This window comes from Girardinichthys multiradiatus, chromosome 12, assembly GCF_021462225.1.
Source record: "Girardinichthys multiradiatus isolate DD_20200921_A chromosome 12, DD_fGirMul_XY1, whole genome shotgun sequence".
NCBI classification, from domain to species: Eukaryota; Metazoa; Chordata; class Actinopteri; order Cyprinodontiformes; family Goodeidae; genus Girardinichthys; species Girardinichthys multiradiatus.
In genome coordinates, this window is record NC_061805.1 from 47486797 (window position 1) to 47507860 (window position 21064).

The 21064-nt window shown below is 40.3% G+C and overlaps 1 protein-coding gene across 4 annotated transcripts in view; it reads right to left on the minus strand.

Moving 5' to 3' along the window:
- The window catches only part of LOC124877798 (protein unc-13 homolog B-like), a 222850-nt gene that overhangs the window by 45748 nt on the left and 156038 nt on the right, over positions 1 to 21064 (minus strand). For all 4 annotated transcript variants that reach the window (XM_047381326.1, XM_047381324.1, XM_047381323.1 and 1 more), the window contains 8 exons: positions 20580 to 20721; positions 20037 to 20206; positions 19253 to 19368; positions 16629 to 16792; positions 10946 to 11096; positions 1580 to 1648; positions 698 to 787; positions 1 to 141 (listed from right to left, as the gene is read on the minus strand). In XM_047381326.1, coding sequence (XP_047237282.1) covers positions 1 to 141; positions 698 to 787; positions 1580 to 1648; positions 10946 to 11096; positions 16629 to 16792; positions 19253 to 19368; positions 20037 to 20206; positions 20580 to 20721 — 1043 coding nt within the window. The remainder of the gene's footprint in view (positions 142 to 697; positions 788 to 1579; positions 1649 to 10945; positions 11097 to 16628; positions 16793 to 19252; positions 19369 to 20036; positions 20207 to 20579; positions 20722 to 21064) is intronic.

Genomic DNA, 21064 nt, shown 5'->3' on the forward strand with positions numbered 1-21064 from the left:
TTCTTGGACTGCAGGTTGAAACTGGCGGTTGAACAGCTCCAGACAATTGTTGAAGATGTACTCGTAGGTAGAGTTCAGACAGGCTTTGACGCAATCACGGACCACATTGGCCGCTCTGGGCGGACTCGGCAGCTCCAACACCTGAACGTTAGCAGACAGTGAGCGTGAGGACAGGGACCAGTTAACAGAACCAACCAGACATACACCAACCGTTGGTTCTGAAGGCACAGCTTGGTGAAAGAACATGTGGTCACCAAACTAAATGGTTTCCCTGCAAAGTATTACAAGCAGGACATCAGTCGCTGTAAATACACGAATTAAGTTAAACATTTAGACTGAAATTGAAAAACAGAAAAAAAAGAGATTTATATAAAGAGATTTAGTGCTGAAGAAGGATTAAAAGTAAAAAAAGTAAAGTTTAAATGATGAAAGAATGATAAAAATTTTATCATGCCTTGCAACTGTATTCATTTTCGTTGCACTTTTTCACATTTTTTCAGATTACATCAACTAACTTCCAGGTATGCTAATGATACAGATCTACACAAGTTTGATGGCATAGTTTTTAAAAGTGTGGCGTGCATTTGTATTTAACCCCCCCCCCCCCAAAAAAATCTTGTGCCTCCAGTTGCTTTCAGAAGTTGACGGAGTGAAGCTGTGTGTAATTCATTCACAGCGTGAATATATCTGTTTTCACCTTCATCCTGAAGAAGGTGATGCTGGTGAGAAGATCTACCGTCGATTTCAGGTCGTTGAGACGGGCCTTGTTGCTGGCTGGGAAGTTATTCTGCGCACAAAAACACACAAAACAACACCAAGAACTCATTGGATATCAAACTTTATCTCACACTAAAAACCGGTATATGTAACAGATACTAGGGTTGCAACTAATGATTATTTTGCTAATAAATGAATCTGTCTATTATTTCTTTTGATCAATCAATTAATAATTGGAAAGCAGAAAGTGCTTAATAGGAGATCTTTTACGAATTTAACAATGAGAAGCTAAGGCTATGCCACATGAGATGTTCTGGATAGAGCATATTTACAGACAAAGAAAGTTTTCCATCTTAAATGTAAACTGCATATATTAATATATATATTTGTAAAATTATAGGCTAATTACCGCTCGGAGTGGGTTGTTCTTTCAGCAAATGGCATGTTTTAGAGCCTGTATACTCCACATAAGCAATAATCAATTAATCACAATTAATCCGATTAATTGTTTCAGCCCTAATGGATACGATTTATTAAAACTCATCTTACAAAACTTTAAATTAACCTTAATTATCCCCTATTAATAGGTAAAAGGTAGACACTTATTTTCCACCGTTACTTGCATTTGGACTGTCAGGATGCCTAAAAGCGTACATTTTTATTTATATTGTTTTGGAAGACAATGAGAAGCTAGCGTAAACAGAAGATAAATATTTGCCATCTCCATTTTTAAACAGATAATTTAAAACTTATGCATTCTCCAACAGTAGCATCTATGAAAACATTATCCTTCATTACATTGGAACCACACATTTTCATATGTTGGTGAGAAGGGAAAGAGCGTCTGAAAGCTTCAACTCACTCTGTACATGGAGAGGTCGATTCTTAAAGAGTTGTGCAGCTGATCCAGGAGCTTCACAAAACGATCCCTCTGTTGGAGGAAAAAAAGACAAATCACAGAGATAATGCAGACTCTGACAGACTGCAAGGAGAACCCACGCATGAAGAACTTAGCAAAACTACAAAAACAGAAACTATAATAAAAGAACATTTTTGTAATGCACGATATTCAGATGATGCTGTGTGAGCGCAACCAGATTTAATGTGGAGAATGTAGAACGAAAAGTGCAGATACTGCTAGATAATGTTGAGATAGGATAAATAGAATAAGAAGTGGAATAAGATCCACCCTTCCTGCCACTTATCCTTCTATAACAACATGGAGGAAGGATGAGTTAAATAAATAGGGATAGAAAATATATGTATTAAAAAGGATTTTCAGGGACAAGGGACATGAGAGGGATGAAGAGGAATAAACTGAGGGGGCACAGTGGATAAGAAGCCGTAGGGGTGAGAGGTAAGGAGAACTGGTGACTTATAACAGGACAGAAGTAAAGAAAAAAATGAGGATGAGAGGGATGAAGAGGGGTAGAAATGAGAGATGAGGAAGTTTAGGAAGAGTATGTGGGATGAGAATGTGTATGAGGATGATTTGAATAGGGAGGAGGGCCATAAAATACATTTAATCAGATCAAAAGGGTTGAGGATGAGGTAAGAGATGTGGAGGGTAAATAGCTGAGGAGGGGTTAAAAACAAGTCACAAACTGCGCTGAAAGAAGGCCTGCCAGGTAATTAGAGGTATGTCTGAAGCATGGCTCTGCTCCCAAACTCAAGTTAATACATTAACGTCATTGGTGTTATTGAAATCTGTAAAAAGATGCTCTTCTTTTCTGAGTATTACGTTGCACAGCGGTGTGTGAGGGGGTTCCCCTACACACGATGCATGCCTCAGAGAACCTTAAACCAGCATCACTACACAGGTGCAACTGATAATATGCCATGCAAAACATTAATTATGAGCAATCAACGTATTTCCATGAGGAAAGATGATAAGAATTAACTTTGAAAAAGTATTACGTGGATGGTAATACAGCTGAAACATCTGTTATGTTTTAAAGAGGCCTACCTTTATTTATGACAACGTTTATACACATACTATTCATCTTAATATTACCATCAGTCTATATGCATATTAATTGTGCCTCATATAAACAATACTAAATGCTAAATATACCTTCATTTAGAAGTTCAACACTAACACTAACTAATAAGTATATGAAAACACATTTCTTGGTGCAACAGCTGACCACAAATTCTGCTGAAACCTCAAATAAGACATAAAAGCATGAAAATTACTAAAAGTATTGCGGTTTTGGGGAAATCCTGACATAGGCCAAGTCATAGATCAGTGCTATTCTGTATAATTCACTTGTACTACTGTTTCTTACTGTGTTGATGTACATATATAAAAAAAGAGAAGTCAGAATTGTAAATAATGTGGGAAAGAGTGAACACACTAACTCACCGATTTTAGGGTCAAAAACATTGAAACTGTTCGACTGGATCAAATTTAAAATGTCAATAATTTTGTTGAGAGAAGAAATGATTTACTTTCAGGCAATATTCAGAAAATGCTTAGTGACAGAGATGGGGCTTAGTATTTGAGGGGCAAAGAGATTTTTTTTTTAAATCAGTGTTTGTGGAAATAAAAGGAGAATTTCACTTTGTGGGGTGGATCTCAGGAATAGTTTGGGTGATGGCTTCAATCAAAGCCAGAATGTAAATGGAATAGAAAACAATGTGAAAAAAGATGGTTTGGGGAACTGAGGATTGGTTGAAGTGAGATATGCTCACATAACATTGGCTTTTATTATTACAAATCTTTACTGTGTCATATTGAAACTGGAAATATGTGATGTTAGTGTTTATGTTTTATCTGGGATGTAAATACACTGCTCAAACAAATAAAGGGAACACTTAAACAACACAATATAACTCCGAGTGGATCAAACTTCTGTGAAATCAAACTGTCCACTTAGGAAGCAACACTGATTGACAATCAATTTCACAGATGTTGTGCAAATGGAATAGAGAACAGGGGGAAATCTTTGGTGATTAGCAAGACACACTCAATAAAGGAGTGGTTCTGCAGGTGGGGACCACAGACCACTTCTCAGTACCTATGCTTTCTGGTTGATGTTTTGGTCACTTTTGAATGTTGGTGGTGCTTTCACACTCGTGGTAGCATGAGACGGACTCTACAACCCACACATGTGGCGCAGGTAGTGCAGCTCATCCAGGATGGCACATCAATGCAAGCTGTGGCAAGAAGGTTTGCTCTGACTGTCAGCATAGTGTCCAGAGCCTGGAGGCGAGGAGACAGGCCATTAAACCAGGAGACGTGGAGGAGGCCGTAGGAGGGCAACAACCCAGCAGCAGGACCGCTACCTCCACCTTTGTGCAAGGAGGAACAGGAGGAGCACTGCCAGAACCCTGCTAAATGACCTCCAGCAGGCCACAAATGTGCATGTGTCTGCACAAATGGTTAGAAACCAACTCCATGAAGATGGTATGAGGGCCCGACGTCCACAAATAGGGGTTGTGCTCACAGCCCAACACCATGCAGGATGCTTGGCATTTGCCAGAGAACACCAGGATTGGCAAATCCACCACTGGCGCCCTGTGCTCTTCACAGATGAAAGCAGGTTCACACTGAGCACATGTGACAGACGTGACAGAGCCTGGAGACACCGTGGAGAGCGATCTGCTGCTTGCAACATCCTTCAGCATGACCAGTTTGGCAATGGGTCGGTAATGGTGTGGGGTGGCATTTCTTTGGAGGGCCGATTGTGAAACCATATGCTGGTGTGGTTGGCCCTGGGTTCCTCCTAATGTAGGACAATGCTAGACCTCATGTGGCTGGAGTGTATCAGCAGTTCCTGCAAGATGAAGACATTGAAGCTATGGACCAGCCCGGCCGTTCCTCAGACCTGAATCCGATTGAGCACATGTGGGACATCATGTCTCGCTCCATCCACCAACGTCACGTTGCACCACAGACTGTCCAGGAGTTGGTGGATGCTTTACTCCAGGTCTGGGAGGAGATCCCTCAGGAGACAATCCGCCGTCTCATCAGGAGCATGCCCAGGCGTTGTAGGGAGGTCATACAGCCACGTGGAGGCCACACACAATACTGAGCCTCATTTTGACTTGTTTTAAGGACATTACATCAAAGTTGGATCAGCCTGTAGTGTGTTTTTCAACTTTAATTTTGTGTGTGACTCCAAATCCAGGCCTCCATTGGTTAATAAATTTAATTTCCATTGATGATTTTTGTGTGATTTTATTGTCAGCACATTCAACTTTGTACAGAACAAAGTATTCAATGAGAATATTTCATTCATTCAGATCTAGGATGTGTTATTTGAGTGTTCCCTTTATTTATTTGAGCAGTGTAATTTACAAACATGATATCAAAAAGAGGCAGGAAATCATACATTTTTACTTTAACCCGCTACTTTTGAACAGTCTCATACGTTTTGTTCGTGGTTTATTTTTGTCTTTCACTTATGCTCAAAACAAATCTATAGACTGAATGAAACTAAACTAAACCAAATGGTTCTATTATTATTAAACTGGGACCCTCATAGGTGCACCCTAACCAGCTGCTTAAGTTAATTTAGGTAATTGATGGTCTATGAGGTCTTTGTTCCATACACACAGTTCATCGACTGCCTGCCTTTTGAAAGCAGGTTGAGCTCAGTGTATATTTTAAAAACCAGGCGTTAGGGAGTTACAGGATCCTCTAATTCTGTGATGAAAGGCGGAGCAGCTCGCTCAGCTGAATTAGGGCCAGTAGCGGTATTCCCAATGTTTATTTTTATCCAGTTTCCTACACATGCATTGGCTACACAAATATATGGCATGGGGAAAAAAGCAACTTGCAATTTGGAAGGAGAGTTATCTGCCATAAAAGATAACTAAATGAGGAAACCACACTGAGTCTTATCTGATAATTACTGGAAACTTGGGTTTCCATTTTCACTGAATATTAGCTGATTAGTTACACAATATGGAAAAGATCCCCAAAATGCAGCATTTTAATATGACCATTAAAGATTTCATTTAATGTCTCCTATCTTTTTACCATTAATTCCCTCAAAAAAGTAGTCACTGATGTTTGCAAGGATAGCAAGAAAACTGTGCATTCCTGGTAAGATTAAATCTGTGTATTTCTGTGTTTCTGCACATGAAAAGTGTGTTAAACATTTAGCAAAAACATGGCATGAAAGACTAGGAAAAACATCAAAATGTAGTCGCCCTCAGAGTTTTTGTTTTTATTTCTGTCTTGTTTCTGGCTATCTAGGCATCCCATGGAGGCAGGAACAACACAAACAGATAGTGGCGGGGCTTGAGGAAGCAGAAGCACACAGCGTGCAGTATGGCTTTGTGAGTCACGACAGTCACGACAAAGCAAAAGAAGACACAAAGAGTTGGGAATTCACAGGCACCAACTTACGCAACTGCATGGAAAAGCTGCTTGCTTACCAACATCCTAACATTTTCCCTTTTCTCCGCAGAGCTTCAATGCTTTCCGAAACTAATAACTCACAACTGAACTATATGAATCTGTCCAGCTTTACAAAAACATGACCATTTCAAGCCGCCGTTAACCTGTTTTGCTCGAATGCATACATTTATTTTTCTTTTCTTGGTAATTGAAACAACACAGGGCCGTTGAATGTTTCACTGCCCACATGATCTGGGATAGCGCAGTCATTTTAATTCAGATATTTATATAAACTGTATGAAAAAAATTGTGCTATTAAATCGGACACAAATAGCTGTGTTTTAAACAGAAGCTTATAAAGCTATGACACCATTATCTAGCCTTTTCCAATTTGTTTAAGAGTCTAGCAGTCTTGGTGTATGTAAACATCTGAATTCAAAGAAAGTGATAAAAAAATCTCAAGAAAAGAAAAGGAAAGATTTAGCCTGATTTAATGCCAGACAGTGAGGAAATACTGCATGTGTCTTTTTACACAGTGTGTTAACTTCTAAATAAAAACAGTATATAATGGTTGGTATAAACTGGTCTGACCTGCAGCAAGTCTGAGCAGCTCTGAGGATTTTCCTTGTTTCTGCTGTCTTTTGCCATTTTGTCTTAAAAAGTTTACAACTTGTGATTTATTTATTTAATTCTATCTTTATTTATTCATTGTTTCTAACATACAAGGATTGTAAATAAATTAATCCTAAGCCACATGACAATTTCAGTGGATAATACGTGTTTTCTCTTATGTTCTATCTGGTTTTAGCTGTATTTAGGAGGTTACTTCAGACTTTGACTAAACACTTTTTTACAATCTGGTAGTTTGGGTCTCTACAGTTAGTTTTTCCTTCACTATAACTGCTTGAAAAAAAATTACGACTTAACTGGTATTAAATCTGCGGTGATTGGCGGTTACTGGAGGTTTATCACCTTCCTTTATAAGGAATGTTATGGAAGAAACACTTCACTCTATTAGAGAAGCTGAAAATAACCATTAAATCAGATGGGACTGAAACCAAAAATAAAAAGGGCCTCTCCGTTGTCTCTGTTGTTTTATTCGAAATCAAAAATAAGACATTTATGATGACCAATAAATATATTTATTATTCTGAACAAATACGAAGAGTGGCTCTCAGAAGTGTGCAGATCTCTGCAGATCACAAATCTGACAGGGAGAAAAATAAAATAGGGTACAAAACCTGGTAGATAAGTGTGCACAACCTTATCAACCTGGTGAGGGTGGGAACCTGTTGCTAAGAAGCACCATTTGAATCCATTTCAGTCTTTACTGGTTAGAATCTCTCAGCATCCCACATCTTTACTTCATAATATTTGCTCATTCTGTGTTGCAAAAAGTCTCCTGATCTAGCATCATTGTGAGGAAATCTCTTGTAAACAACCCTGTTCGGGCTGCGCAGCCAAGGGCTGGAGGGGGTCTGGTTTGGGAATCAGAGGATTTCATCTCTTCTTTTTGCAGATGACGTGGTCCTACTGGCCCCCTCTAGCCAAGACCTACAGCATGCGATTGGGCGGTTTGCAGCCAAGTGTGAAGTGGCTGGGATGAAGATCAGCTCCTCCAAGTCAGAGGCCATGGTACTTGACCGGAAAAGGGTGGCTTGTCCTCTTCAGGTTGGAGGGGAGTTCCTGCCTCAAGTGGAGGAGTTCAAGTATCTCGGGGTCTTGTTCACGAGTGAGGGAAGAATGGAGCCGGATCAACAGCGAAGCTCTCGATTTACCGGTCGGTCTACGTTCCTACCCTCACCTATGGCCATGAACTTTGGGTCATGACCAAAAGAACGAGATCCCGGATACAAGCGGCTGAAATGAGCTTCCTCCCTAGGGTGGCGGGGCACTCTCTTAAAGATAGGGTGAGGAGCTCTGCCATCCGGGAGGGGCTTGGAGTAGAGCCGCTGCTCCTCCACATTGATAGGAGCCAGTTGAGGTGGCTCGGGCATCTGGATGCCTCCTGGACGCCTTCCTCGGGAGGTGTTCCAGGTACGTCCCACTGGGATGAGGCCCAGGGGACGGCCCAGCACACCCTGGAGGGACTATGTCTCTCGGCTGGCCTGGGAACGCCTTGGGCTCCCCCCGGAGGAGTTAGAGGAGGTGTCTGGGGAGAGGGACGTCTGGGTGTCTCTACCGAGTCTGCTGCCCCCGCAGCCCGGCCCCAGATAAGCGGAAGATGACGAGAACAAGTACGAGTACAACCCTGTTTGGATCACTGCTCAGATTTTTCGCTGGATTATGTTCTAGGCTGTAAATAGCCTGTTCCAAAAATGTATTTCATGTCTGTTGAAGCCATTTTTGTTGATTTGAACTCACTGTGAGAGTGAAGAAGAAATCCCTCCTCATCTCCATCCTTCTAGGAGGCACCTGACGTTTTTGGGGCAAAACGTAAGGGTATTTTACCTGGTGATTCACCTTGACAAAGGAACCCAGTTCCATCTGAAGAAAAGTAACCCAAAGCATGATGCTGCCACCACCATGTTTCACTCTGGGTATGGAGTTGGTTTGGTGAACTTCAGGCCAGGGTGCTTTCTTTAGAAGAGAAGGATTTTGTCTCACAACCATACAAGACCAGACTTATAGAGAACAGAGCAGAGTGCTGTCACATGCAGAACATAACAGGTACTTGCTAGAAACGTCTGCAGTTGCGGTCAGTCACCCTGGCCAGTTTCTGTGTTGAGTCATCAATTTTGTCTTTTTGTCTGTTTTAGAGTGAAGGTAGGGTGAAACTGGAGATGGACTCATCTACTGTAAAGCAGATGCTCCTTCAATCCTTCTCAGTAAAGAAAGAGCTGAGCCAAAAGCAATCTCTTACATTGCCAGCCTGTTTTACATTACAGCCATCACCTATGAGAGATTGATCATGACTGAAAGAACAAGCAACTAATATAAACTTTCTGTGTAGGGTGGCCAGAGTGTGGAGCTTCATCTCGGGGCAGCTACTGGGAGTAGTAGTCATTAGAGGTGGTGCATCCATCTGAATGACTCCAGACACTCAGGCTGCAGTGGGTCTATAAAGATGCCTTTATTTGAAGGCTTTCACAAGTATTTACCATTAAGTGTGAAGGGCACCGCAAATGTTTTACATAGGAGCACAAATTCCAAATTTTTTGTTTGTATATGACTTATGGCTTATGACTGATTTAGATTAATATCATAACTCTTACCTTGATGTTAACAATTTATTTAAAGTTGATTGATTAGAACAAATAGTGAAAAACTTAGTGTTATTAAAAGTATTTCTGACTGATTGCTGCTGAAATATTTCTCATCAGTCTCCTAAGACATACATTTTTGTTTTTACCAAAATCATTTCTCTCAATTAATAAACAACATAAAATCATTACATTTAATGTCTGAGCTTATGTGTGGTTTGAATAAATAACATTAATTCAGGATGATTACACCGTAATGCACAGTTTTTGTTCTACTATTTCATGCTGAGTAACATATTACCTTTCTGCTAAGATCCAATAGGATTAACAGAGGGAACCAAACAGCTTACTGAAACATTTTTGTGACAGGTCCACAGACAAAAAGAGTAAATTCAGGGGATCTAATGAGGCAAACAAACTAACCGACCCGCCCTGCAGGACTTATTACTGAGCTGACAATCCAGAAACAGACCTACACCATTGCTCATAATGAGCGCGGACCTGTCTGCATCCTCTGACCCGTTAAAGCCGAAGCCATCTGCCTGCAGCTGCTCATATGTTATTAGAGCGCAACCGAGCAGTGGAAAGGAAATCTGCACTATTGGCAGAAATCCCAGGAGCCATTAACTACGGCCTCTGGCAGTCATTGTTATCCCTTCCCACACCTGCCTGTGGTTCCCATAATGGTCACGGGTCCAATATGGGCCAACACACAGTTCAGACCCCTCCCAAAAGTCTCACAAGATGTCACAATTTAATGATGAAGAATAGACTCAGTATAAAAATATACCTGGTGGAACTGCGCATGTCATTCAAAACAACATCCATATTATCCTATAACTACAGTTGCATGAAGATGCCTTCCTTTTTTAAATATAAAATTTTAAATTCCTTTATGTCATCTGTAAAGATAAATGTGAATTTATTTCATGATTTTGTCTCTTTTCACTGAATAATAGGCATGATTTGTATATTTCTTCAATTTCCCTTTATAATTTTTTATTTCTTTAGTTTATAATCTATAACCTGTGCCATGCATAAGTACTTAGGCCTCCTGAGTGGTACTTGGACTCACCTCGCTTTGCATTCACAGTTGCAAGTTAGAGTATGTCTCTACCAGCCTTTCATTTCTAGAGACTGAACTTTCATGTCTTGTTTGCAAAATAGTTCAACTTCAGTCAGACTGGATGGAACGCAAATTTCAAGTCTACCCAAAGATTCTCAATAAAAGTTTGGTCTGGACTTGGACTGGGCAATTTCTAACATATGATTTGCTTTAAACTATTTGAATTTGAATTATTCCATTATGGCTATGCAGTTTTCTTTGATTAAAAATACAAACCTAATAAGCAATCAATCTAACACTTCGAAAATGTGCTACACTTTCTCTGCAAAAAAGGAAAAAAAAGCCCATGAACCTAATAACCTAACGAAAAAGATTGAACAAACGTTAATGCGTTCATGTTTTAAAAAGACCATAAATAATGCAATGAGTACATAAAAGCAGCAGGAATGTTTCATGTTTTACTTCTCACTATTTCAGTTTAAATTTTTTATTTCTGGGTGATTTGTCTTCTAATTTAAAACTGCCAATAATATTTTCACAATATTTCGACTAATTGACAGTTTGACTCCTTGTCCTGTGAGGAAAACACTATGACTGCCGGTCACTCACCCCAAAGTTGGAAGCAGCAAATCTGGCCGGAGCGGAGACATTTGTGGAGGCAGTGGGGTGGGCGTAGAAGGCATTGATGTTGGCCAGCAGGGTGCTCATCACTGCTGGCACTCCTGACAGCATGTACTTAGATGATAGGCAGGAAAAATGGCTGGAGGTGGGGAAAAAAGAGAACAACATGGGGGAAAACAGTCAACATTATGAGTAGTATGAAATGAGCAACCTATTTTTCAAGGGCACCAATGCAGCTACAGCCAACATAAATGCACATCAGCACCTTTCAGTTGGTCTGGTTAAGTATTCAGAATCTAACTAAAGATAATCAAATATAGGAAAGAATCTGCTGAGTCATGCAAGAACCAGAGACTCAGAAAAGAATGCCGTCATTGATTGCTATGGTGTTTTCCCCCCTTTCTACGAAGCACGAGTCGTGCATAAAGGAGATTTTAATCTCAAACAAAAAGTAATTTCAAATACAAAAAAGTCATTTAAAAAAGCTTTTGAACCCTGAGTGGCAGAAACCTCTGGAGGCCACACATGTCAATTTAGGTTTGTCTAGGGTAGGAATGCCCAAAGTGCGGCCCAGGAGCCATTTGCGGCCCTTGGAGTAATTTTGTGTGGCCCTCAACCACATTTCAAGAATGGCACACATTTGGCCCTCCAGTAAATAGAGCTGATGCAACTGGACACTCTTTGTTAATGTTCTTTTTTTTACTTTATTTCATTAAATTATTGCATGCTTAATTTATTGCTGAGCAAGTAAAACTTGGTTGGGGCTTGAATTACTACATCAATGGGGTGAGACCTGGAGGTGAGCTGATAGTTCTGCTGAGGTGTAATGGAATCCCAGGTTGCTTTGATAGCGACTGTCAGCTCATCTGCATTGTTGGCTCTGGTGTCTCTCATCTTCCTCTTGACAATACTCCATAGATTCTCTTTTGGGTTCAGGTCAGGCCAGTTTGCTGGCCAATCAAGCACAGTAACACCATGGCCACTGAACCAGCTTTTGGTACCTTTGGCAGTGTGGGCCGATGCTAAATCCTGATGGAAAATAAAGTCAGCATCTCCATTAGGCTCGTCAGCAGAAGGTCGCATAAAGTACTCTCACATTTCCTGGTAGACGGAGAGTCATCTGAAAAGAGGACTTTGGACCACTGAGCAACAGTCTTGGGTTCAAAAACACAAGGAATGCAACATTTGTAGCCCATGAGTAGGAATTAATCTGTGTGTAGCGACTTCTGAGTAAGTCTGTCATTTCTGTTTAAACTATCATGTTTTTAATTGATCTTATGTATCATTTTAATTTTCTGAGACAATTTCGGGTTTTCATTATCTGTAAACCATATTCATCTAAATTAAATTAAGTAAAGGCTTGAAATATTTCACTCTATGTGTAATGAATCTGTATAATATATGAGTTTCACTTTCTACTATGTGTGACAAAAAATATTGAACTTTTTCATGATAGTTTTTTTATTTTTTTAAGATGTACCTATATGTAAAGTTTTCCAAGGTTTTTGGTATTCTGCCTTTTTTCAGCATATTAAATTGTTCATTTTTTCTTCCCTTCTAAACATGTTAGTTCAAAATGATGCACCTAATTCTGATAATCCAAGTAGCTTTCTAGTTTTTATCCATTCTCTTCCCTCTATTTTCACTCATTTTAGAGCAGCTGTCTCTGAAAATAAACATCCCCAGATCATGATGCTGCCAGATGATTTCAAACTGAAGGAAATTTTGACTAAGTGCTGAGAAAGAGGTATCGTTTGCCAACTTTAGAACCAACACCTTATTGATGGAGTGCATTATCATGAATTGTTATACAGGGGTTGGACAATGAAACTGAAACACCTGGTTTTAGACCACAATAATTTATTAGTATGGTGTAGGGCCTCCTTTTGCGACCAATACAGCATCAATTTGTCTTGGGAATGACATATATAAGTCCTGCACAGTGGTCAGAGGGATTTTAAGCCATTCTTCTTGCAGGATAGTGGCCAGGTCACTACGTGATACTGGTGGAGGAAAACGTTTCCTGACTCGCTCCTCCAAAACACCCCAAAGTAGCTCAATAATATTTAGATCTGGTGACTGTGCAGGCCATGGGAGATGTTCAACTTCACTTTCATGTTCATCAAACCAATCTTTCACCAGTCTTGCTGTGTGTATTGATGCATTGTCATCCTGATACATGGCACAGCCTTCAGGATACACTGTTTGAACCATTGGATGCACATGGTCCTCAAGAATGGTTCAGTAGTCCTTGGCAGTGATGTGCCCATCTAGCACAAGTATTGGGCCAAGGGAATGCCATGATATGGCAGCCCAAACCATCACTGATCCACCCCCATGCTTCACTCTGGTCATGCAACAGTCTGGGTGGTACGCTTCTTTGGGGCTTCTCCACACCGTAACTCTCCCGGATGTGGGGAAAACAGTAAAGGAGGACTCATCAGAGAACAATACATGTTTCACATTGTCCACAGCCCAAGATTTGCGCTCCTTGCACCATTGAAACTGACGTTTGGCATTGGCATGAGTGACCAAAGGTTTGGCTATAGCAGCCCGGCCGTGTATATTGACCCTGTGGAGATCCCGACGGACAGTTCTGGTGGAAACAGGAGAGTTGAGGTGCACATTTAATTCTGCCGTGATTTGGGCAGCCGTGGTTTTATGTTTTTTGGATACAATCCGGGTTAGCACCCGAACATCCCTTTCAGACAGCTTCCTCTTGCGTCCACAGTTAATCCTGTTGGATGTGGTTCGTCCTTCTTGGTGGTATGCTGACATTACCCTGGATAGCGTGGCTCTTGATACATCACAAAGACTTGCTGTCTTGGTCACAGATGCGCCAGCAAGACATTCAATTCAATTAAATTCAAAAATACTTTATTAATCCCAAAGGGAAATTAAATGTTGTTATAGCTCATATTATGAAGGTTTCCTCAAAGAGCCGTTGTAGATGCTGATGGCTGTGGGCAGGAAGGATCTCCTGTAGCGCTCCGTCTTACAGCAGATCCGAAGAAGCCTCTGACTGAAGACACTCTGTTGTTGTAGGACAGTCTCATGAAGAGGATGCTCAGGGTTCTCCATGATGTTCTTCATTTTATGAAGAATCCTTCTTTCCACAATGATCTCCAGAGGTTCAAGAGGAGTCCCCAGAACAGAGCCAGCCTTTTTTATCAGCATGTTGAGTTTTTTTAAGTCCCTGGCTCTGATGCTGCTTCCCCAGCAGACGATGGTAGAAGAGATCACACTCTCCACAACAGACTTATAGAATGAACTTATAGACATGCACCAACAATTTGTCCTCTTTTGAACTCTGGTATGTCACCCCTAATGTTGTGTGCATTTCAATATTTTGAGCAAAACTGTGCTCTTACCCTGCTAATTGAACCTTCACACTCTGCTCTTACTGGTGCAATGTGCAATCAATGAAGACTGGCTACCAGGCTGGTACAATTTAGCCATGAAACCTCCCACACTAAAATGACAGGTGTTTCAGTTTCATTGTCCAACCCCTGTATACAGGTCCTTCTCAAAATATTAGCATATTGTGATAAAGTTCATTATTTTCCATAATGTCATGATGAAAATGTAACATTCATATATTTTAGATTCATTGCACACTAACTGAAATATTTTAGGTCTTGTATTGTCTTAATACGGATGATTTTGGCATACAGCTCATGAAAACCCAAAATTCCTATCTCACAAAATTAGCATATTTCATCCGACCAATAAAAGAAAAGTGTTTTTAATACAAAAAACGTCAACCTTCAAATAATCATGTACAGTTATGCACTCAATACTTGGTTGGGAATCCTTTTGCAGAAATGACTGCTTCAATGCGGCGTGGCATGGAGGCAATCAGCCTGTGGCACTGCTGAGGTCTTATGGAGGCCCAGGATGGTTCGATAGTGGCCTTTAGCTCATCCAGAGTGTTGGGTCTTGAGTCTCTCAACGTTCTCTTCACAATATCCCACAGATTCTCTATGGGGTTCCGGTCAGGAGAGTTGGCAGGCCAATTGAGCACAGTGATACCATGGTCAGTAAACCATTTACCAGTGGTTTTGGCACTGTGAGCAGGTGCCAGGTCGTGCTGAAAAATGAAATCTTCATCTCCATAAAGCTTTTCAGCAGATGGAAGCATGAAGTGCTCCAAAATCTCCTGATAGCTAGCTGCATTGACCCTGCCCTTGATAAAACACAGTGGACCAACACCAGCAGCTGACACGGCACCCCAGACCATCACTGACTGTAGGTACTTGACACTGGACATCTGGCATTTTGGCATTTCCTTCTCCCCAGTCTTCCTCCAGACTCTGGCACCTTGATTTCCGAATGACATGCAGAATTTGCTTTCATCCGAAAAAAGTACTTTGGAGCACTGAGCAACAGTCCAGTGCTGCTTCTCTGTAGCCCAGGTCAGGCGCTTCTGCCGCTGTTTCTGGTTCAAAAGTGGCTTGACCTGGGGAATGCGGCACCTGTAGCTCATTTCCTGCACACGCCTGTGCACGGTGGCTCTGGATGTTTCTACTCCAGACTCAGTCCACTGCTTCCGCAGGTCCCCCAAGGTCTGGAATCGGCCCTTCTCCACAATCTTCCTCAGGGTCCGGTCACCTCTTCTCGTTGTGCAGCGTTTTCTGCCACACTTTTTCCTTCCCACAGACTTCCCACTGAGGTGCCTTGATACAGCACTCTGGGAACAGCCTATTCGTTCAGAAATTTCTTTCTGTGTCTTACCCTCTTGCTTGAGGGTGTCAATAGTGGCCTTCTGGACAGCAGTCAGGTCGGCAGTCTTACCCATGATTGGGGTTTTGAGTGATGAACCAGGCTGGGAGTTTTAAAGGCCTCAGGAATCTTTTGCAGGTGTTTAGAGTTAACTCGTTGATTCAGATGATTAGGTTCAGTAGCTCGTTTAGAGACCCTTTTAATGATATGCTAATTTTGTGAGATAGGAATTTTGGGTTTTCATGAGCTGTATGCCAAAATCATCCGTATTAAGACAATAAAAGACCTGAAATATTTCAGTTAGTGTGCAATGAATCTAAAATATATGAATGTTAAATTTTCATCATGACATTAGGGAAAATAAAGAACTTTATCACAATATGCTAATATTTTGAGAAGGACCTGTATATATATATATATATATATATATAAAGTAACATTTTAAGCATACAGAAGACCAAATGAATCTGCTCTTTCCTGTGAGCTTTTAGTGAAACGTCTGTGTTATAATCCCAGGTTTGATTTAGCAGCTCTACAGCCTCTTTTCCACTGGGGCAAAGTATTGTCAATTTCTGCTTGAAGCTCTAATTAATCTAATTTTAGCATTATTGATTAAATTATATATCAGTTTACATTTGCTCATATGTGGTTTTATGAGGTCACAGAGTCTTTCCCTCCATCTGATTACACAGTGGAGAAACCTCAGAGGTGGCAGGTCATATATTCTCATTACATGAGATAAACTGATTAGCATTGTTTATAGTTCGGGAGAACCTTGCTAACCCCTCATACATACACACACACACACACACACACAGGGCCCAACAGTGCTGCTCAGAAACACAGTAATATGAAGCATTTCCTGATTAAATTCACCCACAGATTAGCTAAAATACCGGCCTAATGGATGAATTGCATCCAGAACAAGCAGTTCATCAGCTGAGCTTACGTCATGGCCTGGTAGATGGACTCGACACCATAACGCATGGCGAACTCATCAACGATTTCCTGCTGAATTTCATCGAAGTAGACCTTCCACGCGTCATCTCCGTTAGCTGCCGGGATCTTAACCATTCCGCCTCCCTCAATATCCGTTGAGAAGTGAAACATGTTCTGAACACAGAGGGTAAAAAAGTAAAACAATATCTAAGAATTAAAGTTAAAAGTGGTATTATGGTAATATAAAGAAACATTGGATATGTTGGAAATCTTTGGCCAGGCCATCTTACTGGTTATTCTGACATATTTATGGTATTTTTGTTTTGTTTTGGAAAATAGCATTCATATGGTAGCTTTGAGAATATTTGTGAGGACATTTTTTATTTGTCTTATTTTATTCATAAATTCCTAACTATAAATATGTATCTTGATTTTACCATCAAGTGCACAATTCAGTTGTTTTAAGTATTTTAATTTTCCTTTACTGCGCTCAATTTAGTTTATAAACTTTACAAAAATTCACTGCAAAACGAAATCTTAGCAAGCACTATTCACATCCCACTCCATGGGTCCACTTCAAACCAGTTCATTCCAAAACACCCCAGTTTAACCCAGTACAGTAAGATTCAGTCAGTTACACATCTGGTGAGAGGTTTACATACACTTATCGCTACAGTCAATTTGGGCTTTTAATGATTTAATTGTATTAATGCAACTAAACACTTCACCTAGTTTTTAAAACGAAAATTAGGTGGAGAAATGTGGATGCTCCACCAGCAAACTGATCCCATATACCACAAACCTGATTTTGGGATGGATAAAGGCGGCTAACATTAAGCTTCTGGAATGGTTCTTCTGAAACCCCAACCTGTACCCTGATGAACATTTTGGATCTAAGCCTAAAAGTTAGGTTAGTGGTGTCACTGTTAGTGGGAGAAAACCAACCACTTTAAATAAACGGACTCACTTTAGGTGTAATGTCCCCCTCTGCCTTTTTTTCCCCATCAAACATACTGCAGAAAATGCTCATTGCTCTTGACAGTCTATATGTGCAACTTAAGAAGTCAAATAATTATTGGTTGATTTAATCAGAATGTAGGTCAGAGTTCAGTCTTCATTGGTGCAGAATGAGTATCTGCATTCCATAGAATGAGAATGTTAATATCGGATTATTGCCATAATATATGATTAGAACTTTTATCAGTGGAGAGATCACCAGCAGGTCACAAGGCAGCAAAGAGACAAACAACCATGCACTCAAACTTACATATTTAAAGGTAATGCAGATACACCAATTAACCTAACGAAGAAAGCTGGAGTACCTGGTGAGAATCCATAATTGCAGATGAAGAACATGGAAGCTCAATAAAGCAAGACTTTAGGAAGGGAATCAAACCCAGGACTTTCTTGCTTCAAGGCAACAGTGCAACCAACTGTTCCACAATGCAGCCTAATTATATCTTGCTGGAAAAACTGTCACGGTGGGGTTTTTGGAGTGGACCCAAGCGCAGACAAGAGCTTGGAAGCAGCATTTCAAAAAGCAGTCTCTCAGATTACAGACACTGCAGGAACATGGAGACTCAAGGCAGGGACGAGGATAAAGGGTCGAATTGTAACGCAAGGAAGCCACAAAAACATAATGAAACAAACCAACTAATATGCAGAGAGAAAACAAAGGCAGGTAATCAAAGGAACTAAGGACAGGTGAGGCAAGGAGGCAGGAAGGCAGAGGGAACAGGTGAACCTAATACAAGTAATTAACAAGACACCGAGCAGACCTAAAACAAAACTATTAACAAAGATAAAAATAAAGCATAAGAATCAGGGATAAACATGAACTGAAGGAAACTGAGAAACTGAAGGGAAGATAAGAAACACCAAATCTAAGAACGAACAAGGAACCCATAAAGCAAACCAGATTACAGAGTAATGAAACCTAACACCACACAGACTGAACTGACAGGAAGGGAAGCAGAGAACATGAGGACTAGGATGTAAACAAACAAAATGTACACAATAAGTAAACACAACCTAACCAGAGGGGCTGGAGAAATATGATACTTAGTAAACAAAACAAAACACAAAGTCCAAAATGTCACATCCTGACAAAAACGTCAGTTCAAGTAAATTATTATGAGCCAAAAATAACATTCTTCTGACTGGAACTGTAAATTTATTCTAGGTTAAGTCAAAGCATCAGTGTGTTTGAAAATGTGCTAAAACAAGAGTGTTAATAGGGGCTGATAATATTTCTGTGAATTTAAAAGCAAACACAGGCTGTTTTTTTTACTGAATAACTTTCAACCAGCTCATTATGGCGACCTTCAACAGCGTGAAGAGTTGCTTCACTCCTAAATTTCAAACAACTATCAGGTATAAAAGAACCATCATATTTACCCCAGAGGGTAGGATCTAAGAGTCTGCTATATGTGTGCCACACAGTCAGGATGTTACACCTCTGTATGCACTACGTATCGATTAGATGCATGCATACCTCCAGGTGGTAAAAATCTAAGTAAAAATGGTCAAGCATCTTTCTGTAGGAAAATTAGTGAGATAAAAGTCTTTGAATTTGAACAAATCTGGTTTAAATTACATAATCTAAATTACTAACCGTAATACTTAAATTCATACCTCATGAAGGCACGTGTACTGCACATGGTACGGAGCAACCTTCTCCTCTCCTTCAATCTCCACACTGATCTGAAGACGGATGGCTCCAGACACTGCCGACTTGTCAGTTCTCTTTTCTGCACGTGAAGACATACAGACACACAAACAGTTACTTCAAAGTCAAGCATCTCTCAAAGTGAACTGAGATTGAACTCCAGATCTAAGTTGACAGCCAGAGAAAATAACTTCTCCACCTGCTTTACTAATGAGTAAGGACTTTGAAATACACAGAAATATTTCAACTGCAACAGAAAACCAGAACTTAAAAAAACTGTAATTTTGTTTATGGTTTTTATTGTTTCTTTGTGTTTGTCAGTGTCCAGCACTTTGGCCATTTGTGTTGTTTTTATAGTACATTATAAATAAAGGTGGTTTGGATTGGATTGGTTATCTTTTACTTCACGTGTGAGTAAAATAGATAGCGTTTCCCTACCGGATTTAAATTAATGGGTTATTAGTAGGTGTCTGCAGAACTTGATGACAAGCTAAGGACCTACTGCAGTAATTTGATTACCGTGTTGGAACAATAAATAATCTAAAACATGCGTTTTTTCACTGCTTTAATGCATTTTTAACTGTTGGGTTTAGCTTCTAGGTTTGTTTTTAATTCTTACAGATAAATGTGCTGTTTTCTGTGGTCCTAGTTCTCCACAGACATGATTATCAGCATTTAACTTAAGTTTTAAAATTTCTTTTGTTTTCTTTACATATTTCTCTGCTCGTATTAATTTTTTGCACTACATACCCAGGTTGTACCAGACGTCCATCTCCCCGCTCAGTGTTCGGACCTCGATGATCGTCTGACCCAGGAAGTCATCAGACTCTCTCTTTAGTCGTTGCTTCACTCGCGACTTGATGTCATCGTCTTCGTCCCAAACTCGGAGTTTGATCCGGTCTGATGAATTATGGCACTGGCTGCAAAGGCAGAATATAGGAAGATTTTGCTGTTTAGATAAAAAGTCATGCATGGTGTCAGAAATCTAGGGTCTGTACAAAAACTTAAAAATGTCAGTGGAACAAAGCTTTGGGCAAAGCAGGGAAATCTAGAAGTAATTTCCCTGAAGATCTGTGTTTTATTAAAGACGAAGGTGTTAATCAGATGAAACTAAGGTAGCAGGATAATCTTTACTTAACCCACACAGCTATGAGAGAGGTTTGAACCAACTGATATCACCTATGTGGGTTTGCAGTGTGACTGATTTTAGGTTATACAGGCAGAGATGTTTTTCTGCAGGTTGACTTTGGAGAGATTCTACTGAGCATTATGTCGGTGAAAAAAAACACTCACAAGCTGAACTTTTCCTCCCAAACCGGGTTCAGGTTCCCGTAAATTGTCTTTGTTCTCTTCTTGGTCTTTCCCACCTGGATGGTGACATATGGATCACTAGAGCCGGTCCTGTCCTTGGCCTGGAGACCCTGTGCGCTAACCACTGAGGGCATAAAAAAAATGCAAACACACAGTGAGAGAGTGAGTGACTCTGAAAATTGCATAAGAAAAACAAACACCTACTCTCCAACATCATCATCTTTCCTTCTCTCATTCACACACACATCAAAGATATCACCCACACGGTTATGCAAAGACTCGTAACACAGTTTCCATGACTCACAGCCAGATGCAGCGGAACAGCATTTAGCTAAAGTCATCCAGTACAGCAAGTTGGCCAGAAAACCTTCACAGAAACATTAATGAGGGTAGAGTGTAAACCATGTATGCAAAACTGGTATGTGAGCACTCATTTTTTTTCTGTGTACACAAAAAGAATTTAACAA